At 49.2% G+C, this 27,886-nt stretch overlaps 1 protein-coding gene across 3 annotated transcripts; it reads right to left on the bottom strand.

The window, feature by feature from the left end:
• Positions 1-17: 17 nt before the first annotated feature.
• On the bottom strand, positions 18-27,275 carry SCARA3 (scavenger receptor class A member 3). 3 transcript variants are annotated; one of them, XM_030312664.1, is made up of 6 exons: positions 26,889-27,275; positions 26,495-26,593; positions 24,955-25,074; positions 19,920-20,018; positions 17,885-18,928; positions 18-1,864 (listed from the first exon to the last, which is right to left on the bottom strand). In XM_030312664.1, the coding sequence occupies exons 2-6, from the start codon at positions 26,520-26,522 to the stop codon at positions 1,413-1,415; spliced, it is 1,743 nt and encodes a 580-aa protein (XP_030168524.1). In that variant the 5' UTR covers positions 26,523-26,593; positions 26,889-27,275; the 3' UTR covers positions 18-1,412. The 3 variants fall into 3 exon arrangements, with proteins under 3 accessions (XP_030168524.1, XP_030168525.1, XP_030168521.1); XM_030312665.1 differs by having other exon boundaries at positions 26,495-26,551; XM_030312661.1 differs by lacking the exon at positions 26,889-27,275 and having other exon boundaries at positions 26,495-26,866.
• Positions 27,276-27,886: the final 611 nt, after the last annotated feature.

Below are 27,886 nucleotides of genomic sequence, written 5' to 3'. Positions count from 1 at the left end.
ACCAGAAGACACCTCCCTCCTGGAAACAGCTCTTTACTGACTCAGTAATACTATATCGCATGATATCATATATAGACAGAATTACATGGCATGGGGGGGGGGCAGGTGGGAGTGCAAACCAGTTGCACATATTACAGGAAGGGAGGTGGCATTAAGGCTTTTGGAATGAGGACAGAGGCTATTCTCTGAGTCAGGATGGGGAGGGGACAGCTCCAGGCCCCCAGCCCAGGAGTGGTCGGGATCTGCCGAACACCAAGGTAAGGCAGCTTTACCACAAGTTTAGCCTGTGGGCGGCCTTCACCCTGCTGGGGGAACTTCCAGGGCTCCTTTCTGCCCTTGTGCACAGGAAGTTGGAGGTGACGAGGGATGGTGTCCTAGCGAGTCTCTTGTGGATGTTTGGGCCCTTCCCTCCTCGTCCAGCCTTCCCGCCCAAGCAGAGAGGCCTCGGGCCATTCTGAGTCAGGGCAGGGTAAGGTCAGCAGGAAGCTGTGGGCAGGAGAGCCGGGGACAAGAGGGGAGAGCTGCTGTCGCCAGGCTTGGCCCTCCTCCAGCCTCCACAGAGGGGCCCGTCCCAGGAATGGAGCAGGCGGGCCAGCCTCAGATGGAGCAAGGGAGGCATCTTCACTCATGCCTCTGCCTCCCTTCTTCCAGCTTCCCAGCTGCTGGGCGCCACTCTGGGAGAATGTTCCAGGGCCTAGATAGTCTCCCCATGCAGATGAAGCTCCTGCTTGGATTTCTCCCAAGATGCTCCTGAGAGAAGGAGGCAAGGATGAAGTGAGGAATTTTCTGGAGACAAGAAAAAATTGCTGAACTCATGAGAGCTCGGTGCCCAGAGCCCGAGAATGTGACTCAGGTGGAGTCCCTCCGTCCTGTGTGAGCTCCCGGGACGCTGCTCCCATGGTCATGAGGAGAGCGTTCTGGTCATCAAATCCACCTTGTCCCTAGAGTTTGAACCACATCCCCTTCAAAGGTTTTCCTGGGTCTTTTCAACCACTGGGAGCCACAGGGAACTGTTAGCTAGGCTGGTTCTGAAGAAGCTGGAGAGCCAAGTTGGTCAACAATTCAGAAATAGAGTTGAGACCTTCCTCCCAAGGTAGCCACCTCCCTGGCAGGCTCAGTCACAGGAGAGGGGGGTCTTCTCCTGCCCTCTCCTCCTGCCCAGCCAGGGACACCCAGTTGGCCCCCCCGGCCAGCAGGGAAATGTATGTGCGTGTGTGTGTGCGTGTGAGGGGCTGCTTTCTGTGGTACAGTCAGTACTGGGGAGCCCCGAGGTGCAGGGGCAGGCCGGGGAGAAGCCCCTTTGGGATCAAAGAACCACAACTGTCTGTAAGGGTGGCTTTCTGGGGTGGGGGCTTGCCATGCCCTGAGGCCCTTCCCGGCATTTGGTGCAGCAGTGTCTGGGCCTGGGGCCCTTAGTAGCGGCTCTGGCTTCCTGGTGGGCCTGGGGGCCCTGGGAGGCCAGGGGGCCCCTGGATCCCTGGTTCACCCTTAAGCCCCATGGGCCCCCGCTGGCCCGGTGACCCTGTCTTGCCAGCAATCCCTGGCTTTCCCTGAGGCCCTGAGGGCCCTGGAGACCCTGGGGGCCCCTCTGGCCCTGGGGGCCCCATGTCCCCTTTCGGGCCTGGCTGTCCTCTTGGGCCTCCAGTTCCAAAACTGCCCTTTGAGCCTTTGAGGCCTGGGAAACCCCGAAGGCCAACCGGTCCCCTTTCCCCCATGGGTCCTGTGTCTCCAGGCTGCCCCTGAGGACCCTGGGGTCCCGGGGGCCCCAAGCTGCCAGGGTCTCCTTTCGGTCCTCTGCTGCCACCAGGCCCTTTCGTGCCCGTGTCTCCTTTGAGTCCTCTTGGTCCGGGGGGGCCGGGGGCACCTAGGGTCAGAGAGAAGAAGGGAGAAGTCAGTCCATGATGGGCAGCTCTCACGAGGCTCTCCCACCAAGGAGACACAGCACAGGCCAGGCCACAGTGACAGCCTGAGGGTTAGCTAGACCCAAAGGCCAGGCCTGCCGCCTGCGAGCTCTGGGAGCTCGGGCCCATTATGTGACTTCCCTAAGTCGGCCGAACCACCTGTGAGGAGGGGACCCTGAGATAATGCAGGTAAGTGTCTGGTGGGAGGTCTGGGGCACCGTGAGAACTCACTGTTCTGACTTCAGGACTTGCCCATCATTCCCCACGTGCACTCAAGCTGGGAACTGGGAGAGCTGAACAGCTCTGGGAAAAGGCCAACACTGGCCAGGACTGTCTGTCCCAGTCTGGAGGCCGCCTGGCCTTCTGCTTGAGTCTTTGACTCAACCCCCTGCCCCGCCCTCATCTCAACCTCAGGCTTTTGCCCATGACCGTTCTGCATCTGGGGCCAGGGATGGAGTCAAGTGACACGGGGGAGGAAAACCAAAAAAGTGAGGCAGGAGAAACAGACCCCTTTGCAGGGTTAGTGTGTGGGCACAACAGCCCAGAGAAAGGACGGCTCCTCCAGGAGGCCCACCCTGACCACTCTGAGCTCCTGAGGCTGCCACTTGCTGAATCTTTCAATTGACGTGTGGAAAAAGAAGTCACCGTACCGTGAAAGCAAACCCTCAGTGCCTTTCTGGTAGACCCTGCTAGACTATGGAGCCTCTGGAAGAGACTGAGGGCCACAGCTCACAGCCCCTGCCCTGGGCATGGAGCCTGGCACATGGCAGTGAAAACTCAGAATATGCTTGAAAAGAATGATTCACCAAATAGCTGTGGACTCCTTGCTCCCACCTGGCTCTGGCCCAGCGCCTGGGGGAGAGGCCAAGACGAAGACATGGTCTGTCCTAAGAAGAGCCCTTCTTAGTTCCCAAGCCAGGGGTCGGAAGACTTTAATATGCTTCTGACTACGTAGATCTGAGAGTCACCAGCTCCCAGAGCTGTACGAACCCTCAGGGCACAAAGCAGAGTGTGGCCGTCGCTCTGCCCCAAGGCATCTCTGAATTCCTGGAGGAAAGGGGACTCGTTGGCCTCATGAGGATCATGCAGCAAAGGCACAGCAGAGACCTGGCTTTTTTCAGTGGTCTCAGCAAAGGGTACTGGTACAGAATTCTCCCTGAGAATTCTGCTGCTACATCATTCTTGCAAAAGACTTCTGGCATTTTCAAGCTAGGTGAGAGCCAGTCCAATTCCTGCCTTTCACAGAGGAGGCAACTAACGCCCAGAGAGGTGAAGCAGTCCCCTCAGGGGCCCCTGAGCGGAAACCAGAACCCAGGTGGGCCTCTCAGAGAGGAGGGATCCTGCAGCCTGGAGCAGGGAGCCCTGCCAGTGGCCATGACCCAGGTCTGCGGTGTCCGGGCTCTGCCCCAGCTAATGAAGATGCCACTGCTGTTAATCCTGGCTGATGCTACCTGCTTACGCCCCCCACCCCCGTCCCCAGCACCCTCTCCCCACTCCCCACCCCTGTTGCTCCCTGTGGGTCTGCTTCCCAGAGGGTTCTGTGGATCAGTGAATACCATCCTCTTAAGCTCTAAACTGGGATCTAAACGGGAAACTGGAGCCCAGACAGAGTCAGCCCCACGAGGGCCAATAAAAACCTTCCAGCCGTTCCCTGCCCCCGCCTGCCCATGCCCACCTCCCCCCCCCACAGGGGTATGCAGCCCTGTGTGGGCTCGGCTCACGTGGCGTGCCAGCTGCACAGGCTGGGATTTCGTCATGGGGCCAGCGGGGGCGGGGGTGGGGTGGCTGGCGGTGCAGCGGACCCGCCAGGGAGCAGCCAGGAGGCAGGACCTGCTCTTCGGTCTGCAGAGGCCCCTGGAGCCCCCCCAGCCGCCCCCCCCCCACACCAGGCAGCTGGAACAACCTGGTACAGAGAGGTGCCCACCAAGGGACTGCCTCCCTCAGCCTGGCAGGACTTGCTGGGAATCGGCAGAGCCATGGCGCCGGTCTCCGCCCCAGCTCTGGCCTTGGCACCTGGGCCTGCTGAGGTTGGAAAAACAGAGCCATTCAGAGGTGGAGGGGCCCCTGGAGGATGGGTGGATGGGTGGATGGGTGGGAGTCAGGGGGCGCTGGAGCGACGTTGGGCAAATTCCTGCCCACTCTGGAGCTCAGGCCCTCATGGATAAAATTGAGAGTTGTACTTCAGTTCCTGAGGGCCCCTGGAGCTTCCCCCCCCCACCCCTCCCCTGCCTCTGTCCTTGCCCTCTGGCCTGCTTCTTTGGGCTCACCCGCTGCCCGCCCCAGGACACAGCTCCCCGGTTCTTCATTCTCTCCCCTTACAACCACTTCCGTGGCTTCCTCTCTTGTCCCCGGAGTGAATGGGTCCACGATCCCCATTTCCAGCGTCGACCCAGGAAAAGCATGAGAAGTCTCATCCTGACGAAGTTGCCCTGCTCTGAGCAGCCCCCAGGTCCAGCGGGAGCCCCCTCACTCTCTCCCCGGGACCCCGGCCTGCCCATGTCGTCTGCATCAGGTGCCCTCTCCGCCCTTACTCGAGGGCAGAGCAGCTAGATGCGAGGGTTGCCAGGGGTCTCTATGCCAGCAGTGAGGGAGAGAAAGAGGGTGAGGCCCTCTCTTCTGCCCCTTCCCACCCGCCCTCACGGCCTCCTCTCCATACCCCTCCCCATCACGGCTGGCACCACTGACCCCATCTCTGAGCACATGGAAAGGGGTCCTAGACAGTCACTTTGAGGACATCAGGTGGGGTGGCCTCGTCTGGGGCTACTGACAGGAGCCTCTGTTGCAGACAAGGCATCAGGGGCCAGTGACAACCCTGCGACATCCCTGCCCACTCTCTGACTTCTCTGGGACCTGCCTTCTCTCGGAGAAGGGAAGGGCAATGAGAGTGCCAGCATCTGTCTACTGAGTCTCTCCTGTGTCCTTTGTATACTGAAATTGTTGTCCCATTTTATAGATGAGACAATGTGGTGCAGAGGGTGACATCTTACCCAAGATCATCGGCCAGTAAGGGGTAGAGACAGGACTCAAAGCCGGGCCTGAAGCTCTGAAACCCATGCTCTGTCCCCCTACCCTGCTGCCTCGGGTCCTCATTACCCTGTGGCTGGGCTCCTGGCCCTTTCCCCGCCCCCGCCCTGCCTGTCCCAGGGAGGGTCCACACAGTGTGGGGAAGGGTAACATGAAAGGCTGTCTTCCCCAGGTAAGCTGGTCCCTCCCAGCCATGAATCATGCTGTGGGACCTGGGTCTAGCCTGGGAGGAAGTCAACAGCCCTGGCTTTCGTCGTTAGCTTAGGGGCAAGGAATGTGGACAGAGATTGACAGAGTATCTGCTCTGCGGGAAGGCGTGCCACTGACACAGCCCATTATCAGATCGGGATACCAGCAGGGTTGCAGGGCAAAGGAGGGGAGGGCTCAATCCTGCTCCGGGCGGAATTCAAACGCTGTGGGGAGCGTTTAAAGCAAAGGAGGAAAGTGAGCAGTGTGGCTGAGGGGTAGGGTTGTGAGAGGAACGGAGCACCCTGGAGTCCCGGGGAGGCCCATAATTACTCAGGAAGCCGGGGACTATAATTAGGCCATCCTGGCCCATTAGGGTCGAGCCACAACTGACTGCATGTCTGGGACAAGTAGGTGGTCTGCACTGGGAACCCGGAAGAGGTGGAGGTGGGGGTGAGCAGAAGTACTGAGTCTGTCAGCGCCCAACACTCCCCACCCGTGGGTGGGGTAGTGCGTGGTCAGGAGGGGCCCGCAGCCCATCTCCCAGTCCAAAGCAACAGGCCAGCTTACGAGGACGGAAGGAAACAGAAACGGAATGGGCGACTCTTGAAAGGCCATGGAAGGAAGGCACACTGGCCTGGGCTTTGGGGGACCCTGGTTTGAGTCCCAGGTCTGGTATTAACCAATTGGATGCCTGGGTAAGTCTCTGTCCCTCTTGGGACCTCAGGCTTCCCTCTGTTCAGTGAATATACTGGCCTAAGTCAGGGACTCTCAATACCGGCTGTTGTTACCTGAGGAACATTGAAAAAATGACAATGGACTTCCACTTCTGTGATGCACTAGATTGTAACAGACGAAACTTCCCACTGAGAATAATCCGAATCATCAGATCAAATACCAAGACATACTCCTGATGGCTTTGGAGGGAGATCAAAGGCCAAAATCACAGGGAGAAGGGAGGCTCATGGAAGTCAGCCTGGCAGTCTTTGGCACTTTCCTTCTCAAGGCATTTGTTGATGAGTGATCAGTTTGAGCAGAGAAGCTGAGAAGCCAAACGAAACGCTGCAGCCGTCAGGCTGAGAAGCTGAGTAGGGCTTTCAGTGGCTTCGCTGGGGCTGGGGTGGAAGGATGCCAAGATTCAGGAGAAGAGGGGATCGTGTGTGCATTTGCACAGGGCAGAGAGACTAAGCAGAGCGTTCAGCTTCGTTCATTTAGTCTTATGGTGCCGGGGAGACAAGAATTGGTGTTCAAGACAGACAAGGTGATAGGGCCCTAGTAAACGCTCCTCCAGGACCAAGCGCTGTGAGCATGAGTGTATCAGAAATAGGCCAAACGTCACCTTTCTTGCCCACCCTCTGCTTCTAGCCTTGTTTATGCTTTCATTCTGCCTTCACTGAGCAAATGTTTCCTGAGTGCCTTCCAAGAGCAGGCACTCTGCTGGGTACTTGATGAGGGAGACAAGTAGCCCATCATCAAGAAAATTAGATTCAGAATCATCCCTTAAATTAGGGCAGCCTTTTATATTTTATAAAAATTGTTCACACCCACTGTTAACAATGATACTCACAACTACCCCATGGGATATAAGCAAGGGAGGTATTAATATTCCTATTTGTGGATGAGGAAGTTGAACTGAAAGTAGCTAGTGGCCAAAAGCCTTATCCAAGGTCACTCAGCTAATAAGCAATGATGGTTTCCTGTTTTCAATTTCCAAATAATAGTCCTAGCACAGACGCTATCTAACACAGACACAGAAATCATCCTACAAAGCAGGAAGAGAGAAATACTCTTTTTTTTTTTTTAAGTTTACTTATTTATTTTGACAGAGAGAGAGAAAAAAATAGCAGGGGAGGGGCAGAGAGAGACAGGGAGAGAGAACCCCAAGCAGGCTTCGCACTGACAGCATAGAACCCGACATGGGGCTCGAACCCATGAACCGTGAGATCATGACCTGAACTGAAACCAAGAGTTGGACGCTTAACCAACTGAGCCACCCAGGTGCCCCAAAGACAGAAATATTCTATGAGAGGCACACACACTATGGAAGTACCACAGACTTTCTGTTGAGCAAGTTGAACTGGAAGAGGTCTCAGAGAACAGCTGGTCTTATCCTTTCACTTACTGATGAAGAACAAAAACAAAAAACAGAGGCTTAGAAAGATTAAGTGATTCTGCCTACAGACTCCGAGCAAATTAGAAGTCAGACTTCTTTCCCATGTAGTTTAAGAGCTCCAGCCCTTCAGTCAGCACTTGGCACCTTCCACACTGGCTGTGGTCATTGCTGTCCCACCCCATTTATTCTAGAGAGCAGCTCAGTTCCAGCCTGGGGGAGACCTCACTGCCAGCTCCAACATGAGAGACTGTCAGCACCTGTCTATGCCTGAAAGAATGAGTAACAAGCTCCTGTAGGAAAGGATGCACATTTTGTACCTGAAATTTTCTCTCAGATGAGAAAGGTTTTACATGAGGTGCTTTAACAACCATGAGGAGTTTAAACAGAAATTCAGAGGTTGAACCCAGAGTCAGATGTAGCTGAAACAAATATCTTACCTTGCTCTCCAGCTAAGATGAGGTCCTCAGATGAGGACTCTGTCATTATTAGGACAGGAACAAATATAAATTCCCATGACTCTTGTTGGGTTATACTTAGAATGGGGTTCTTCAATGGTTCCCCTGCCAACACTCTGAGTATCATCTCCCTCTTTGCAACTCTCTGCCCCACACCCTACACCTAGGCAGGACCTGAGGGGAGGTGCCTTTTTGGTATCTGAGAGCTTACGCTCTCAGTGTCTCCTCTTCTGGCTACACCCTGAATGTGCGCACCTCGGAGCCATGACAAGGGGTCAGAATTTAAAATCATAGTGTGACCTTGAGCTCGTGCCTTAACCTTTCCCAGTCTCAGGTCACCTTCTTGTAAAATAAAGGCACTGCCTTGTCTACTGCACAAAGGTTGTTGTGAGGCTGAAACAAAACGAAGTCTGTGAATGGGCTTTGTCATTGGGAAAGCTTTATATTTCATTGGTTCTTAGGCTGAACGCAACAAAAATACAGAGGATAAACTGTAAGAACTCCCTGATAATGCCTTTTCTAGAACAATGCAGCCTAGAGGATGTATCCTAGAGCTACATATTTTAGATAAAATACTGGGGGAATGTTTCAGTTACCCAAGAAACATTCAGTACTTGGCTTTGTTGCAAAAATATGACAGCAGGTCAACAAGATGTACTTCCATCCCCCCCAACACCACCAATTTAGATTGAATAAAAAATTAACCCTCGTGGCAGTAGAAATGCTCAATGATGTAAAATAAAGGCAATATAGGTTTGAGACTAAATGATTAAAGCAAAATAGAGAATCAGAGAGGTTGGCTCCAAGTCTGTGCTCTGCAGAGAGAACAGAGCTGTCTGGGATTGTGGGGCCCTCCCTCCTTCCTCCTTAGAGCTCCCCTAGATTATCAGGCCCAGATATTTGCCCCCCTCCCCCACCAAATGTAAGCCATAAATTCTGGAACGGGCAGATCTCAGTGGCTAACTAATTTTATTCTCTAGAGCCAAGATTGGTTATATTTTCAGGTCGAACCCTCTTCCTGCAAAGACACACAGTTCCTTGGGAAGGGTCCAGGGAACCTGGGTAGAGCCATCCAGATTCCTAGTATAAACGAATTCTGATTAGGAGTCTTTGGGACTATTTTCCAGGAGAAAAACTGTTGGAAATACTGCTGTGAAAGAGTAGAATGAAAAAGTAATAGCATTTTTTAGGGATTGAATTGTGTCCCCTCAACATTCATAGGCTGAAGTCCTAGCCCCTGGGGAATATGACCTTCCTTAGAGACAGGATCCTCACAGAAGTAATCAATTTTTTTTTTAATTTTTTTAACATTTATTTATTTTTGAGACAGAGAGAGAGCATGAACAGGGGAGGGTCAGAGAAAGAGGGAGACACAGAATCTGAAACAGGCTCCAGGCTCTGAGCTGTCAGCACAGAGCCTGACGCGGGCTTGAACCCACGGACCGCGAGATCATGACCTGAGCCGAAGTCAGATGCTTAACTGACTGAGCCACCCAGGTGCCCCAGAAGTAATCAATTTTAAATGCAGCCATTAGGTAACCCCTACTCCAATATGACTGGCTTCCTGAGGAAAAGGGGAAACTGAACACAGAGACAGAAATGCACAGAGAGAAGATGAAGAGATGAGGGAGAAAAGGGCCATCTATCAGCCACCGCCTGGAACAGAGCCTTCCCTCACGGCCCTCAGAAGGACCCAACCTTGCCGACACTCAAACTCAGACCTCTGGCCTCCAGAGCTGCGAGACAGTACGTTTCAGTGGTTTAAGCCACTCAGTCTGCGGTACTTTGTAACAGCAGCTGGAGCAGACTAATACAGTGCTCATTTCAGAATGAAATCCTCATAAGCAGAAGCCATAAAGCATGATTTGAAGGAGTGGGCCAGGCAACCCACCTTTGGTATGGAATCTAGGGACAGGCTGGGGATGGAGGTTCCCCACGGGGAAGAAGAGGTCAGCCCCTTGCTGGGGAAATTGATGGGGACTAGACAGGAGTGCATTGCAGAAACTACACTGGGCAGATTGCTGTCACCAAGAAGCAGCTGCTTCAGTTGCTCAGGTGCTTTTAGAGGCACAGGGTTATGTGACTTTGGAGAAGGCCGTTCAAGGCAGCTTGAAACTATGGATCTGAACTGCCTTGAATTTGAATCCTGTGTCCATTCCTTGACAGCTGTGTGAACCTGGCTAGACCTCGTGTGGTATCCAGTTCTTCACTGCAGGCTTTTTGGGTTCACGGTTTCAGGGATCGTGGGAATGAAAGGAGATAATGTGTATGCCATAGGCTTCCCCCATGATCTTTGCATGCGTTGCCCCCTCTACCTGGAACCCTTCTGTTCATCCATGCTGACCCTGCTATATCTAACTTATTCCTCCTTCTTTTTCAGGTGTCTCAGTTCAGATGTCACCTCTGATGGTTAATTTCATGTATCAACTTGACTGGGCCATAGGGTGCCCAGATATTTGGTCAGACATTATTCCGGGTATGCCTGTGAGGGTGTTTGGGGATGAGATTAATATCTGGATCAGTAGACTGAGGAAATCCCCAATGTGGGTGAGTCTCACTCAGTCAGTTGAAGGCCTTGATAGAACAAAAAGCCTATGGGGTGCCTGGGTGGCTCAGTCGGTTGAGTGTCTGACTTCAGGTCATGACCTCAGTGTCCATGAGTTCGAGTCCCGCATCAGGCTCTGTGCTGACAGCTCAGAGCCTGGAGCCTGCTTTGGATTCTGTGTCTCCCTCTCTCTCTGCCCCCCACCCCCACCCCCGCTCACTCTCTGTCTCTGTCTCTCTCAAAAATAAATAAAAACATTAAAAAAAAATTTTTTTTTAAAAGCCTAAGAGGGAATCCCTCCTACCTGACTGCTTCAAGTGAGGACTTCAGCTCTTTCCTTCCTTTGGGTTTGAACTGAAACCATTGGCTCTTCCTGGGTCTTGAGGCTTCCAGCCTTCAGCCTGCAACTATATCATCAGCTCTCCTGGGTCTCAGGCTTTTGGACTCAGATTGGAATTAAACCATTGGCTCTCCCAGGTCTTTTGCTTGCTGACTCACCCTGCAGATCTTGGGCTTTGCTGGTTTCTATAATTATGTGAGCCACCTCCTTCAATCCCTTATAGTAAATCAATTTCTTTCAGAGATCCTAATGGACACAGGATATATATATCCTGCTGGTTGGTTCTGTTTCTCTGGAGAATCCTGACTAATACAGATTGTGGTACCAAGAGCAAGCATAAAGGAACAGAATTTTAAAGATGAATGTTCTAAATTGATCTGGGATTTCTGGAACTGACTCTAATTTAAGATTTAAAGATGCTAATGACTTTATTTCTAGTAGTAAAGACAGCCTAATAGTCCAAGGCATGATCTGGCAACAAAGATATGCAAAGTATCGGGGACCGATACTTTCGAACATTTTTTTGTCAAAGTAACGAGTATAATGAGATTGGTTGCTCCTAATGTTACTGGACAAAGTGGGGCAATAAAAAGTTGACCTTGGGGATTCAAATTCCCAGCTCAAGTGTCACATAAATGACCTGAAAGCTTCCATGTCTGCCCCGAATGAGACTCTTATTTCCTGTGGCCATGGGGTTGAGATTGCTGCAAATCTAACTTACAATCTCATCCTGTAACTGGCTGAATGGCAATGCAGGCTGAATTCCCAGCTTCCCAGGGCATCCACTCTTAAAGTAAAGGCATTCGCTGGGAAGCAATGGTATCCTGAAAGTTGGAATGGGGATATGTGGGAAGACCTTGATGGAGCTGGGGACACTAGACCCCTAAATTCTGATAAGTCATCTTTGACAGCGGAAGCAGTTCCCCCACACCCAGTAAAAGTGGCCTCTCAACCCCTGTCTGAAGCCCTCATGGCCTGAGGAAAGGGCAGTGGCCTGCCCTGAGGCACCGCCAAGCAAGACAATGATGATTCTCCTGAGGACCCACCGCCACCACCCCCCTTTGCTTCTAGACCTATAGCTAGACTCAGTTCTCAGCAGGACCTTAAAGGTGAGGCACAAAGTGTGACCCATGAGGAGATGTGCTACACTCCAAAAGAACTACCTGAGTTTTTAAATTTATACAGATAGGAATCTGGGGGATATCTGTGGTAATGGATCCTAAAGGTGTGGAGATAATGGTGGAAGGAACATAACATTACATCAGGCAGAATTTATTGATAGGGGCTCACTAAGCAGGGATTCTGCATCTAATATTGCATCTTGGGGAGTGAGAAAGGCTCTAACAGTTAGTTTGGTTGGTTGGCTGAGACATGGGCCAAAAGACCCACAGTGAGTGAGTTAGAAATGCTGGATCTCATTGGTTTTATGTAAAGAAAGGGATTCAAAGAATGAGAGAAGCTGGGACGTTGGAGTGGATTTGTCATCTGGGACCTACTCACCCACCCTGGGAAGGTCCAGAAGACGTGCCTTTCACCACGGCTGTGAGAAATAAATCTGTAAGGAGAGTCTTAGAAGCCTTGAAGAGTTTTCTGATTGCTCTCTTCTGCAGGCAGACCGTACAGGGGGAACTTTTGTCACTCAACTGGGAAACCTAACCATAATGGGAGTGATTGGGTCTCGGGGTGGCAGATACCTAACGGTGGCACTCAACTGGCCAACGCAAGGAGAGCATGGATACTGTAATAGCAAAGTCAACACGGTGATCAGAATAGGCTGACATGCACAGACCCGTGGTGTTAGCTAGTTGATCATGGTGTACCTAGAAGTGAAATAGATAGGAAGCCTACTAAATTCTTACTTGTTTTGTATAAGCAGAGAAGTTCCAGGTCAAGTGAATAAAAGTCTAATCCGAATCATAAAAATAGCCATGGCTCCTCAGTCAATTCTCAGACTTGAGCCAGTTTACAAATCCAGAACTACTTGAATGAAAGGGAAGCTGGGTACCCTTGAGGAAGGACTCTAGTATTTATACTGTTAATCTTCCCAGCCTTCCCCAAGGGGACCTACACCTTTTTTTTTTTTCTTTTTTTTTTTTTTTTTTTTTACCAGGATAACTGTGCACCGGGGCAGAGAAAATAATCAGCCCTTCTGGGGACTACTAGACACTGGCTCTGAACTGACACTGATTCCAAGAGACCCAAATGTCACTGTGGCCCTCCAGTCAGAGTAGGGGCTTATGGAGGTCAGGTGATCAACGGGGTTTTAGCACAGATCTGTCTCACGTGAGGCCCACTGGGTCCCTGAATTCACCCTGTGGTTGTTTCCCCAGTTCTGGAATGCATAATTAAAATAGACATCCTACCTACTAGCTGGTAGAATCCCCACATTGGTTCCCCAGCCTATGAAGTAAGGGATATCATGGTGGGAAAGGCCAACCAGAAGCCACTAGAATTGCCTTTACCTAGGACAATAGTAAACCAGGGGTACCTGGGTGGCTCAGTCAGTTGAGTGTCCTACTTCTGCTCAAGTCATGATCTCATGGTTCGTGACTTCAAGTCCCGCATCAGGCTCTCTGCTGTCTGTCAGCTTGGAGCCTGCTTTGGATCCTCTGTTTCCCCCCTCTCTACCCCTCCTTTGTTCGTTCTCTCTTTCAAAATAAATCAACCAATATTTATTTTTTCCTATATATATCTATAAAGGAAAATTGTAAACCAAAAGCAATACCACATTCCTGAAGGGACTGAAGAGATTGGTGTCCCCATCAAGAACGTTAAATTTGCCCATTTGACCTGTGCAGAGTACAGGTGGATCTTGGAGAATGACAGTGCATTTTCATAAGCTTAGCCAGGTTGTGACTCCAATTGTAGCTCCTGTAGCAGATGCAGTCTCATTACTTGAGAGAATCAACACATCCCAGATGCTTTTTTGTCCATACGTGTTCACGAGGCCCACCAGAAACAGTTTGCTTCCAGCTGACAGGACCAGCAATACACCTTCACGGACCTGCCTTGGGGGATCTCGACTCTCCAGCTCTCCATCATACTTTAGTTCACAGGGAACTTGACTTCCTTTCTCCCCCACCAGATATCACGCAGGTCCACTACAGTGATGATATTATACTGATTCAACCTAGCGAGCAAGTAAGTTGTAGCTCACTATTTCGAAGACATTCGTGGGTCAGAGGGTGGGGAATAAACATGACAAAAATTCAAGGGCCTTCTACCTCAATGAAATTTCTAGTGATCCAGTGATTTGGGCATGTTGAGATATCCCTCCCAAGGATAAGCTGTTCCATTTGGCCCCCTCCTGAAATCAAAAAAGAGGCCCACCTCGTGGGCCTCTTTGGATTTTGGAGGTAACATACATATTCCTCACTGGGATGTGTTGCTCCAACCCACTTATTGAGTGACCTGAAAAGCTGCTGGTTTTGAGCGGGGCCTAGAACAAGAAAAGGCTCTGCGACAGGTCCAGGCTTCCGTGCAAGCTGGGCCATATGATCCAACAGATCCAATGGTGCTTAAAGTGACAGTGGCAGATAGGGATGTTGTTTGGGGCCTTTGGAAGACCCCTATAAGTGACTTGCACTACAGACCCTTAGGATTTTGGAGCAGAGTTATGCCATCCTCCGGGGATAACTACTCTCCTTTTGAGAAATAGCTCTTGGGCTTGAGTAGAGACTAGCAGAGGTCACCGTGTTACCATGAGACCTGAGCTGTGCCTCATGAACTGGGTACTCTCTGACCCACCAAGTTATAATGTTGGGCACACAGAGCCGCACTCCATCATCAAATGAAGTGGTGTATATGTAATTAGGCCTGAGCAGGCCCTGAAGGCACAAGTAAGTTACATGAGAAAGTGGTCCAAATACCCACGGTCCCCACTCCTAGTATAACACCTTCTCTCCCCCAGCCTGCACCTATGGTATTATGGGGAGTTCTCTATGACCAGCTGATAGAGGAGGAGAAGATTCTGGTCTAGTTTACCATTGGTTCTGCACAAAATGCAGGCATCATTTGAAAGTGGGCAGCTGTAACATCACAGCCCCTCTTTGGGACATCCCTGAAGGGCAGTGGTGAATGAAAATCCTCCCAGTGGGCAGAACTTCTGGCAGTGTACCTGGCTGTCATGTTTGCTCAGAAGAGGAAATGGTCAGACATGTGATTATATACTGATTCATGGGCCATGGCCAATGGTTTGGCTGAATGGTCAGGGATTTTCCACAATTGGAAAATTGGTTACAAGAAAAGTTGGGGAAGAGGTTTGTGAATAGTCCTCTCTGAAGGAGCAAAAAATGTGAAGGCCTTTGCATCTTATGTGAATTTTCTTCAAAGGGTAAGCTCAGCAGAGGAGACTTTTAATAGACAAGTGCATAGGATGACCTATTCTGTGGATACCAGTCAGTCTTTTTTCTCCAGCCACCCCTGTCATCACCCAGTGGGCTCATGAACAAAATGGCCATGATGGTGGGGATGGGTTTTCTGCATGGGGTCAGCAGCATGGACTTCCAGTCACTAAGGCCAACCTGGCTACGGCTATTGCCAAGTGCCTAATCTGCCAACAGGAGAGACCACCAACAAATCCTCAATATGGCACCACTCCCCAGGGTGGTCAGCCAGCTACCTGGTGGCAGGTTAATTACCTTGGACCACTCTCATCATGGAAGGGGCAATGTCTTCTTACTAGAATAGAAATTTACTCTAGATATGCATTTTCCTTCCCTGCATGAAATGTTTCTGCCAAAAATACCAGACAGAATGCATTATCTGCCATCATGGTATTCCATGGTATTCCAACATAGCACTGCTTCTGATCAAGGATATCACTTCACAGCAAATGAAGTGTGGCAATGGGCCCATGATCACGGAATTCACTGGTGTTACCATGGTCCCCACCATCTTGAAACAGCTAGCATGACAGAAGGGTGCAATGGCCTTTGAAGACTCAGTTACAGCTTTAGTTAGGTGGCAATACCTTGCAGGGCTGTCTATGGTCTGAATCAGTGTCCAGTATGTGGTGCTGTTTCTCCGATAGCCAGAATTCACTAGTCCTGGGATCAAGGGATGGAGATGGGAAAGACTCACTCACTATTACCCCTAGTGACCCAGTAGCAAAATGTTTGCTTCTTATTCCCACAACCTTATGCTCTGCTGGCTTAGAGATCTTTGTTCCAAAGGAAGGAGTGTTCTTGCCAGGAGATACAACAATGATTCCATTGAACTGGAAGTTAAGACTGCTGCTTGGTCACTTTGGGCTTCTCATGCCTTTGAATTAATAGGCAAAGAAGAAGTTATTGTGCTGACCACGTGACTGATCCCAACTACCAAGGAGAAACTGGACTATTACTCTACAATGGGGGTAAGGGAGAGCACGTCTGGAATTCAAAAGCTCCCTTAGGGTGTCTCTTAGTGCTACTGTTCCCTGAAATAAATGTCAGTTGAAAACTACAACAACCCAGACTAGGGAGGACTGGAATGGCCCTTCAGGAATGAAGGTCTGGATCACCCTACCAGGTAAAGAATAACAACCAGCTGAGGTGTTTGCCTGGGGCAAAGAAAATACAGACGGGTAGTGGAAGAAGGCAGTTATAAATACCAGCTATGACCATGTGACCAGTTACAAAAATAAGGACTGAACTTGTCAAGAGTATTTCCCCCTTGGTGTGTTATAAATATATAAATATATATACAGCAAATATCTTTGCTTTCTTCCCTCTCTTATCCCCTTATCATGTAACATAAAACACAAAACACATTGACTTTAGGGGCACCTGGGTGGCTCAGTCAGTTAAGCAACCAACTCTTGGTTTTGTCTCAGGTCATGATCTCATGGTTCATGAGTTCAAGCCCCGTGTCAGGTTCCGTGCTGACAGTGCTGACAGCCTGCTTGGGATTGTCTCTCTTTCTCCCTCTCTCTCTGCCCCTTCCCTGTTTGCTCTGTCTCAAAATAAATAAACTTAAGAGAATTAAAAAAAAAAAAAACATTGATTTTATATCACGGTATTTAAATATTGTTAACTTTATATCATAGTATTTAAATTATGGGATATCAAGGGGGAAAAGTAAATTATCTCTCAAGGACTTTACCTCCTCTTCTGGGGAAGGGGTTAGTATGGTTTTGGTTGTACAAGCATACTCACATTATGAGCTTTAGGCAGAATTGTAACCTTGTTATTGTCTCCATTTGGGGATTAAGTATTATTTAAGGAGATGTGTATGGGCACCAGCTTGACATGTGGTCAATTTTATGTGTCAATTTGAGTGGACCACCAAATGGCCAGACATTCTAGACATGTCGTACAGGGGTGTTTATAGAAAAAATTAATATTTAAATCAGTACTGAGTAAAGCAGATTGCTCTCCACAATATGGTGGGCCTCATCTAATCAGTTGAAGGCCTTAATAGAACAAAAGGCTGACCCTCCCCTAAGTAAGACCGAATTCTCCTGCCTGGTGGCCTTCAAACTGACACATCCTCTCTTCCTAGTTCTACAGCAGCTTCCAGCCTTCTGACTCAAACTGGGACATCAGCCAAACAGATTTTGGACTTGCCAGCTCCATAATTACATAAGCCAGTTTTTAAAAGAATCTCTCTCCTGTTGATTCTGTTTTTCTGAAGAACCCTGATTAATGCAGGGATGAGATGAGAGGAGAAGAGAGCATCAGAGTGATGGGCATATGAGGGGCACATGGCTGAGAACACCAGTGAAGGTGTGGGAAGACAGAAAACAGTTTCCAAGACGAGATCTGCCTATTTCTCTGTGTAGACCCAATCAAACAAACCCACATATGAAAATCCAGATTTGTATGACAGGCAAAGTTAGGAGCCATAACACCTTTACAAAAGAGCCTTGTAAGTATGGCAGTCCTCCCTTATCCGCGGTGGATATGTTCCTAGACTCCCTTATATCGCCTTTCTTTCCTATGTATACTTACCTATGAGAAAGTATAATTTATAAATTAGGCATTTTGTGAATGTCATCTCTCTCTCTCTTTCTCTCAGAATATCTGTAGTACAGCATTCACCCTTCTTGTGATGATGTGAGGCGATAAAATGCCTAAGTAATGAGATGAAGTCAGATAAATGATGTAGGCATCGTGACATAGCGTTAAGCCACTGTTGACCTTCTGAAGGCAGAAAGTGAACCCGCAGAGAAAGGGGGACCACTGTGTTTTTAAAGCTTCCAGTCGCCCTAGGCATTTGCTACAGGATTGGATTAGGCTACCAGGACTCTTGCCTGAAACCAGGTACTTCTGTGTCTGGCAAGATCACCAAGGCCCTCTGGGAACTCCGTAGCAGGTCTGGCCCAGGTCGGGCTCTTACCTCTCAGGATGGTGACATTACGAAGGATTTCTCCATGCCGCGTGTCCACAGCTTTCATCTCCTCCACGATCATGGAGAGGTTGCGGACGTTGAAGTCCAGCCGGGCGCTGAGCAAGCTGAAGCGCTCCCGGAGCAGGTCCGTGGTGCCCAGCATGAGGGAGACAGACTTGTTCAGGTAGTAGAGCTCCTCGGCGTGGGTGTGGAAGCCCAGCGTGCAGGAGAGCCGCACGTCGTCCAGGTACTTGAGCATGCTGTGCACGTGGTTGTCGGTGGCGTTGATGTTGGTGAAGATGGTGCCGATCTCGATCTCGTGAGAAGCCATGCGTCCTTCTAGCGTCTCGAACCTCTCCACCGTGCGGTTCTGGGCATAGCGGGTGTGGTACTGCAGATCGTGCATGTTCTCCTCGTGGTCGTCCAGGAAGGACGAGATGTTATCCAGCTGTAGCTGCAAGCCCATGACCTGCAGCACCAGGTCGTGCATGCTCTCGGAATTCTGGCTGATGCGCTGTGAGGAGACCCCCAGGGTGGCCTGGATGTTCTTGACCACTTCTCCGGTCTTGGCCGATGTGGTACGCAGGCTGCCGAAGAGCCGGGTGTAGTTCTGCCAGTCGGTGACAATCTTCTGGAGGGTCAGGGTCTCCTCATCAGTCTTCCGCCGGATCCCATGGATCCACTCTGAAGTCTGCCCAACAGTGAAGTTGATCTGGTGGACAGAAGCCTTGACATCATAGCACTCCTGGGTGAGGTCCTTCAGAGAGAGGTCCAGGCCAGCTGTGGTGGCCTGCCAGCCTCTCACCTGGGTGAGAAAGAACCCCAGAGACTGGTTGACCTGGTGGATGGAGAAGGAACAATTGCCCATCTCCTGGGAGATTTGACTGCTGGTGGTGGAGAGCAGTTCATGGGTCTGAGAGGTCTGGTCCAGCTGGACCTCCTGGGCCAGAAGCATCTTCTGAATTCCTTCCAGCTCTTCCTGCAATTTTCTGATCTCTTGTTCCAGCTGCCCAGCCTCATGGCAGAAGGAACAATTGTTTGGGGCTTTCAGATCTTTAGGAGAAAGGGACAACATTTTGAGTTGCTGAAGGATCATGGGACAAAAGTGGCTTCTTTAAATATTTCGGAACATAATGAATTGTCAAGTGGCTTCCTGTTCCCTCTTCCTATCCTAAGTCTGCTATGAAATCCTTTATGCAAAAATCTTGCCATCTCTACGAAATCTTATTTTGACCAAATGTCTTTACTATGACTTGAAATGTAGAATTTGGGACATTTTTTTTTTCCAACTCACCACCAAATTCTCGAGAACATATCTTCATAACTTTTTGAAGGTTGCCAAGAACTGCCCATTTAAACTTTATTTTAACATTTCTCCAAACACTTTTATATTTGCTATCTTATCAGTACATTTATGGGGAAAAGACGGTACAGGGATTATTTCTCCCATGTGTCAGATGAGAAATGAGGCACAGAGAAGATGCCTGCCAAACATCACTCGGCCTGTACTTTCTCTTTCCATCAGGGCAGACCACCTCTACCCCTTCTATTATGGCTCCTCTGTCTCTGCCTCAGAACTAGAATGTCCCTAGCTAACGCAGGAGATAGACAGCATCCTGAACTGTGCACACTTTAAGGCAGTAGTGAGGCAAGGGCAGACTTGCCAAGAGGCTTCGGAAGATCCTGAAAATAATCTCAGATACTTGAGAATAACTGGGGAATGTCTTTGGGTTCCTTCTCTGCCTCCTAATGCTTTACAAAGTCTACCTCCAAGCCTTCTCTACCTGTAGGCTCTGGCTAGATCTGTACCTCACACAGAAACCCTGGCCCCGGTCCTGGGTGAAACCCAGGGCAGCCGCCCACTCAGGATGAACCGGGAGGCAGGGAGTCATAGCTGCCCTTCCCTTGTGCCTAGAGGGTGGCTTAAGGCTTCCCTGCTCCAGGGCACCATGGTCTGGGGGGGGAGGGGGGGACACTCACCCCTCCCCAATTAACCCTGGTCTTCCATCATTGTCATTAGCACATCTGGACACTGGACACTTACCCAGGCCTTGCAGATTTTCCTGCATGGACATCAGCTTCTTGTCATAGATGGCCTGGGCCAGGGAGATGTCTTCAGAGAGAGAGTCCACTTTTCTGAAAACTATATGGGAAATACAGATGAGAAACTGGGGCAGGGTCTTAGCTCAGAGAAACAGCAGTCTTTTGGTAAGAAGGTATTTTTATCAGCCTTTCTGCAACCAAAACCATTCATCCTTCTACAGGGCTTTTCAGTGGTGGTAAGGGAAGATGCTTCTTATGGCCAGAGTTCACACATTCTATATCCATCTAGATCTATATCTGTTTATACATCTCTCTTAAATATATATATGTATGCATATGTGTGTGTGTGTGTATATATATATATATATATATATATATATAGTTGCCAAATCATTTATATAGAGTATGATACAAACATTAAAAGTTTGTGTGTGTGTATATATATATCCTTGTGCCTACATATATATATGTGTGTGTGTGTATGTATCTATCTCCATCCCCATCCAGATTTTAAAACTAGGGCCTGACCCCCACAGGATAGAATAGGGAAAATTAAGAAAAAAATGTAAAAAGAATATAAAAATATTCTTAATCATACCACTGAGAGATAATAGCCATCAATATCTTCATGCGTCTCTTACTTATCTCCATAATCATTCTATAGCTACATAGATATAGGTATACTCTTTTAGAAAACAACAGAAAAAATGGAATGTTCTGAACATCTCATCTGTTTTCTTTCATTTTGCATCACTAGTGTCATGTCATGGACATTTCCCCATTGAGGTTTAAATCGCCTTAAAATCATTACTTTTAGGGGCATCTGGGTGCTGAAGCACTGACTTCAGTTGCTTAAGTGTCTGACTTCAGCTCAGGTCATGATCTTGGGCTCTGTGAGTTCGAGTCCCACATTGGGCTCTGTGCTGACAGCTCAGAGCCTGGCGCCTGCTTCGGATTCTGTATCTCCCTCTCTCTCTGCTCCTCCCCCACTCACACTCTGTCTCTCTCACTCTCAAAAAAGAATAAATGTTTTAAAAAATATTTAAATCATTACTTTCAATGCGTGTATCATACTCGATATAAATGATTTGGCAATTATATAAAAATCTCCTGTGGTTGGGGGACACCTAAGCCACCTCCCTTTCTGAGCCTACAAATAAAACTTGATATGTAAATATGAGTAACACTTGTTCCTAGAAATAATCCTTATATTTGGTGGTTGTGTGTATATGGTTATTCTCTTAGAATGAATTGCTGGAAGTAGAATTAATAGGTCAAAGGGCATTAATATTTTTAAGTCTTTTAAGTCTTTGATACATGTTGCCAAACTGACTCCTAGAAGAGGATTTATCAGCTTACACTGCATGGGGAGTCTCACCCCCTTCTCAGGGGTCAGTGCTGGCCAGTGATTACAGCACATCTGGGCAGCAGCAGGATTCCTGGCTTTCTCTAGCAAGTGTCTGGCTGGACGAGGAAGTGAGAAGAGGGCCCGGATTGGATGGAGGTAGACCATATGTTTCCCACAGAGCCTAGGAAGGTAAGTGCACAGGGATGGAACGAACTCCGCCAAGAGAGCTGGGTCATGCAACTTCTCGTCCACACTTGCCTCAGATTTGCAGGGTGACTTCGGGCAAGTCAATTAACCTTTCTGGAGCTCAACTGAATCATCTGTAAAAGGCAAGTATGAAGCTAGATGACCTCTAATGTTCTTCTCAGCTCTAAAATGCCATGATTCCAACTTTTTTGGAATCTCTGGGCTTTAATATCGTATGTCTGAGAGCTATTGAGACTTAATTAGTAACAGTGACATGTTGAGAGGTCCTAGGGACAGTTCTATGCCATTTTATTACACTAGCACTTAGAGTTTACAGTATTCGTCATTCCATTTGAGTCTCCCCCAAGTTAAAATCCCTTGTATAGATAGGGAAAGAGAGGTGCAGACTTTGATTCTTATTCTAATGCTTTATAAAGTCCCCTCCAAACCAATAGCCAAGGGCTCATTCATATAATTCACCTTGTTCATTTCTTCACAGAGGGTTTCATGATCTGTAATTACATACTGTTTCCCTTACTTTTTAGATCTTTTTTTTCTCATCTTTTCAAAATTGAGTCTTATACTAAAAAGAGTATACATGTATAATTTATAAATAAATAGGCATATTTTACAGGTGTGAGATTATCGGGTTTTTTCTTTTCCAATATTTAATTGTAAAAATTTTCAAAGAGTAATCAAAAGACTTGTACAATCCTACTTGCACAGTAGGCAGTAATGTATCAACTGCCTACATTCTATAATTAACATTTTACTATAGGGTGCCTGGGTGGCTCAGTCATCAAGCATCTTACTTCGGCTCAGGTCATAATCTCACGGTTTGTGAGTTTGAGTCCCACATCGGGTGAGCTCAAGCCCCCTCCCTTCAGGTGAGCACGAGCCTTGCTTCAGGTAAAACATGAGCCCTGCTTCAGGTGAGCCCCACTTCTCTCTCTCTCTTTCTCTTGGCCCCTCATGGAACTGCCCCTTGTGGAATTCTCTCTCTCTCTCTCTCTCTCTCTCTTCTCTGCCCCTTGCTCACTTGCGTCCCCCTCTCTCAAAAAACAAAAAAACAACAAAAAACCATTTTACTATATTTATTGTACATCTGTCCATTTTATCTTTTTATCCATTCACCTACCCATCTAATTTTTTGATGCATTTTAAATCAAATTTTTTTACTGATGGGGTGCACAGTCAAAAAAAAGGTCACAGGTTACTGCTCTAGACCAAGGGCTGGCAAAGTAGGATCTGCATATGTAATCTAACCCAATGTCATTCTGTTGGAACATAGCCATCCCCATTCATTTTCATATTATCTCTGGCTGCTTTGGCTCCACAATGGCAGAGTGGTTTTGACAAAGACCATGTGTGGCCCATAAATCCTAAAATATTTACTACCTAGCCCTTTACAGAAAGTTTGCCAAACCGTGTTCCAGGTTATAATCCCCATAACGACAAGCCCTATGTTTTATTAAGCAGTGTATGCCCAGTGCCTAATACAGTTCTTGGCTTATAGTATGCATGCAACAAATACTTGATTAAATGAATAACTGAATTTTCATTTCCCTGCGAGGAAGACGGATTTTGCTCAATCCTCCAGACTTTATCCACAGTCCTGACCATAATGCCTTGACTAGGACCATCCACATATGTACTCACAAATCTCTAGTCATTCATTTGACAAATATTATCGAGCACCTACCAGCCAGGCCAGGACGGTGCCCAGCCCACCCTGCTCTGGGGACTTTGGAGGCCCAGGCTGGAGGCAAAAGCACAAAAGGAAACCTAAAGTTCTCCCTGGAGTCCCCAAATGCACTCCTCGCCCCCAATTATTACAATCTTCTGCTCATTCATTCTGGATCTTAGGGCAAATCATTTCACCTCTCCAGGTATGTGGAACGAGGGCAGCCTCCCGTTTCGGGGCTGGTTAAGATGACTCACAGATATCATGTATATGATGGTGCCTAGCAGCTAGTGGGCACCGATGACTGTCCATAGCTTCTGAAGTGTGGTCGTGCCTGTGTTCTGCTCTGGGCTCAGGTTTGTGGCTACTGGAGCTTTATTAATGGACCTGCGGGTGCTGGGAGCTGAGGCCCTAAAAGGCCTGACCAGGAACCTCTGGAGGTTCCCTGATGTCCAGTTTGCCACCTCAGAATGGTGGCCCGCAGCTCCCCACCTCCTCTGGCCCAGGATTTTGGCTACTTTCTGAGAAGCCAAGCCCCACAAAGTGATTTAGCAGGAAAAGGCGGGGCTGACCCAGGTGAGGGGCTTGGAAAGTTCTTGAAATCAATGGTCCTCCAACCTGGTTGCACTCTGGAATTACCTGAGAAGCTTCTATAGTTTAGTAAGGCCTGGGTCCTACCCAGAGATTATGATTTCATTCATCTGGAGCCAGGAACCCTGCCATTAGGCATTTTAAATGCCTTTTAAGGTCCAGACAAAACTGAGAACTGCTCCCTCTGATGACGAAACGTAAGGGCCTCATCCTGGTGCTCCCTTTACCTGGCACAAAGTAGGTGCTCGGCTTGTGTTAGATTCCTCAACACCTTTAGGATTCCTGCATTACGACAAGAGTGTCCATTCGAGTCATTAACATGCTGACCTTGTGCCCTCAAGCCAAGCGAGCCAGCGGCTGAATATCTTTAGCCCGGACTGGGACCAGGTGCTCCCATTTAGGGAGGTGCTCATTCTCAGGGTCACACAAGTGCGGGGCAGCACCTGGACTGAGGCACCCCACCCTGCTCCTCACTTGTCTCACCTGCGTCCCGGCCTTGTCCCCAATATCTAGGCCACAGGAACAAGCAAACCTACTGGCTGCTCTTTAGCAAACCTACTGGCTGCCCTTAGTAACATCTGGATTTTTTAAAATCTGAAGCTGAGTGTAATGGGACTGCAGTGAGAAGCTGTCACATCTGTTCCCCTCAGTCTACTGTAATCTATTAGCATCCAGGAGGCAGGGTTGCCCGAACTTGGCTGTGCACCATCATCTGGGTTGGCTACCATGGTCATACAAGCTGTAGTGCTCATGAGAGCCGCCAAACTCCAGGTCCCTGGGCTTCGCCTGCAGGACTCTCATTTCATAGGTTCCAGCGAGACTCAGGAATTTGCATTTTAACAAATACTGGGGGGCGATCCTGATGCAGGCAGGCATCCAACCTCACTTTGAGAAACACTCACAAAGACCATGGAAGGGGCTTAGACATTGCCAACAGAGTGATCTCAACCCTGGATGGACATTACCTGGGCTGGGGCACAGAATCGGTAGCTTTTAAAGCTCCCAGGTGATTCTCACATGGAGCTGGAACTGGGAACCGTTGAGCTGGTCCTGTCCTCTCATTTTCCCAGTAGGAAAACAGACCCCCTAGAGGGCAAGTGCCTTGCTCAAAGCCACACAGCTACGAATTGACCGGAATTCAGGGGCCAGCCTTTGGAGTCTGAATCAAGCATGAAGATCCCCAGAAAGATGCTGGACTCCTAGATGCCACTGGGAGCCTGCACTCACCCAGAGAGGCCAGCACAGCCACGGCCACCAGGAGCAGGGCCAGGAAGAGATAAAGAATCCGCACCGACGTGTGCAAAGACAGGTTCTTCTGGCAGCGGCTGCAGCGGGGCCCCGGCCGGCCTGTTGGGGAACAAAGCAGACCAGTGGCTGAGGCTGCAGGCGAAGGGACAGTTTCATGTTCCTACTCTGACCTGTCTCATCACATATCAAACCAGCCTCCAGGAAGGGAGCTGTTCTCCATTTTCATGTCTGCCCATCTCCCTGTGTTTTCTCTAGGTGCTTGAGCTTTGAGAAATAGAAGAGACCAGAGTCGGGGTCTTCCAAGAACAGCCCCATGACTGCCACCAGTGTCCCTTATGGCAACATCAGTCAGCCCATGGTGTGGGAAGACACCTCTTCCTGATGCATTGGCCTTACGATGGTACACAACACAGGGCAGTCAGCTTTGTTTCACCACTGGATGACCAACTTGTTCCAATTTGCCTCTGACTTTCCGGGCTTTAGCATTGAAAGTCTCCTGTTGTGGGAATTTCTCAGCATGGGGAAAACCAGTCACACACCCTGGGAAACCCCTCAGTCCCCAAATTTTTCGGGTAACGAACAGTTCTCCTGGAAACGGAACGAATGGTTCCAGTCCACCAGTTGGGTCCCTGGTATGGAAGAAGAAAGAAGCCAGGTGTTCTGGCTACTCGGGCACATGGCCAACGTCCAGGAGGCATGCAGTGATGTCCCCGGTTGTGACATTTCTAAGGCGGATTTGGCTTCAGCTGCATATTATGAGTACTGGGAATGTTTTAAAATTCCTGATGCCTCCTTTGCATTCCAGACCGAAAGAAATCAGAATTTCTGAAGGCTGGTCACAAGCATCCTGGCGTGGTTACAATATACAGCTGAGGTTGGGGTACCTGGGGGTCTCAGTCGGTTGGGCATCTGACTTCGGCTCAGGTCATGATCTCACTGTTGGTGGGTTTGAGCCCAGCGTCGGGCTCTGTGCTGACAGCTCAGAGCCTGGAGCCTGCTTTGGATTCTATGTCTCCTTCTCTCTCTGCCCCTCCCCTGCTCATGCTCTGTCTCTCTCTGTCTCTCAAAAACAAATAAATGTTATATATATAAAAATAAAAAATACAGCCAAGGTTGAGAACAGCTGCTCTAATCTAACCAGAACCCACCAAACTCTCCTCTAAGTAACAGTTCAGGTGGCATTGGTTTCTGACACTATCCAAATGCTAAGGTGGGTCCTGTGGGCTAAGTGGTCGAACCACTTGGGTGGCATGGGATATGGTGAAGGGGACAGTTCTGGGCCAGCTAGAGGACGGGTCCTGGAGGAGATGGCAGAGGTCCCTGACAGGTCTCAGGAGGAGCCCTAGAGACAGATGTCACTTGTGTCAGACTTTGACATCATCCATACTATATAACCCAGGCCTATGCAACTCTGCCCTTCCCCCTCCAGGAAGCAATGGGGAAAGGATTTTGAAGCCATGAGGAGAGGTAAGTCAGCAGCCTGGGGGTGGGGGCAGGGAGATCAGAGGGCAGCCCTTACCCTCTTGTGTGCATGGGAAGGTCGGCATGTCCTCGTCGTCACCAGCCAGCTCCTCTTCTGTAACATACAACGCATCTCTGTCGCCGGTGGCCGACCTCACTGTGACGGAGCCAGTGCTGTCAGACCCGGGGCTGGAACCTCGAGCCATGCCCACCCCTCTCCAGCTGCCCAGTTCGTTTACAATCCCCACACGCCATGCCCACCCCCACCCTTGAGTACAAGTCAGCCCACCTGAGCTCCAGGTGACCCGGAGGAAAGGGGAAGGGGGAGGGAGAGAAGAATCGAGTGGCTGAGGAACTGAGATGTCCCAACACCTCTGGGCAAGGAGATTTCATGATCTCCCACAAGCCAGTAAAGATCCACAGGACAGCTCTGCTGCCTCCTTGCTCTGTACCTTGCTCAAAGCCCTGGGATGGAATCAGAAAGAATAAGCGCTGGTTGCCTGACCCGGCTCAGCATCCTTCCATTCCCTGGCACATGGTAACCCAAGCAGAATTCCTCTGCTCCACGGTCAAGTGTGAATCTACAAGACTCTGCATCCAGCCCAGCTGGGGGAGCTGCAGAAAGGAGGAAGTGGGAACAAAGAGAATACAGAATGGTGGAAATGGTCACAGACCTCTGCCTCACGCGCTGCCTCATCCGGGACCTGCCAGGGTGTGGAAGGGACCATGGGAGGAGCAGGTCTCCCTGGGGCCATGTGTTCCCTAAGTAAGACCTAGGGGATGGATTCCCTCAATCAGAAGATTGCTCTTGTTCCCCCAGACACCTCATACCTCCTCCTCCTTCCAGGACCTGGTCTTTTAGAAATGATGAGGAGAAAGACACCCAAAATAGGCAGAGTGGGTGTTTAAGGATGGAGCCACCCAGTACTTCTGTCCTGGGAAGTGTGGATGTGTGTCACGGGGGGGGGGGGGGGGGTGTACGAGCTGATCATGACGACTGAATTCCTGGGAGATATCTGTTGAGGGGATTTTTAAAAACTATGCCTCAAAATCCGGAAGCAATAAAAGAAAGAGATTAATACATTTGACCACATGACAATAAAATAACAATGCTTTGGCATGACCAAAACGAAGTCAATGACAAACTGGGAGAAAATATTCATAGCACATATTATAGACAAAGAGGTAACATACCAAGTTTCTAAAGAGCTTTAAAAATTCAGGAAGTGGAATTAATCCCGTAGTCCCAGAATACAAAATCAACGTACAGAAATCTGTTGCATTTCTACACCCTAATAATGAAGCAGCAGAAAGAGAAATTAAGGCATCAATCCCATTTGCAACTGTGCCAAAACCAATAAGATGCTCAGGAATAAACCTAACCGAAGAGGTGAAAGACCTATACTCTGAAAACTATACAACCCTGATGAAAGAAATTGAGAATTACACA

Source organism: Lynx canadensis, chromosome B1, assembly GCF_007474595.2.
Source record: "Lynx canadensis isolate LIC74 chromosome B1, mLynCan4.pri.v2, whole genome shotgun sequence".
Classification (NCBI taxonomy): Eukaryota; Metazoa; Chordata; class Mammalia; order Carnivora; family Felidae; genus Lynx; species Lynx canadensis.
Note: the sequence above shows the minus strand (reverse complement) of the source record. Positions and strands in the feature narration are given on the sequence as shown.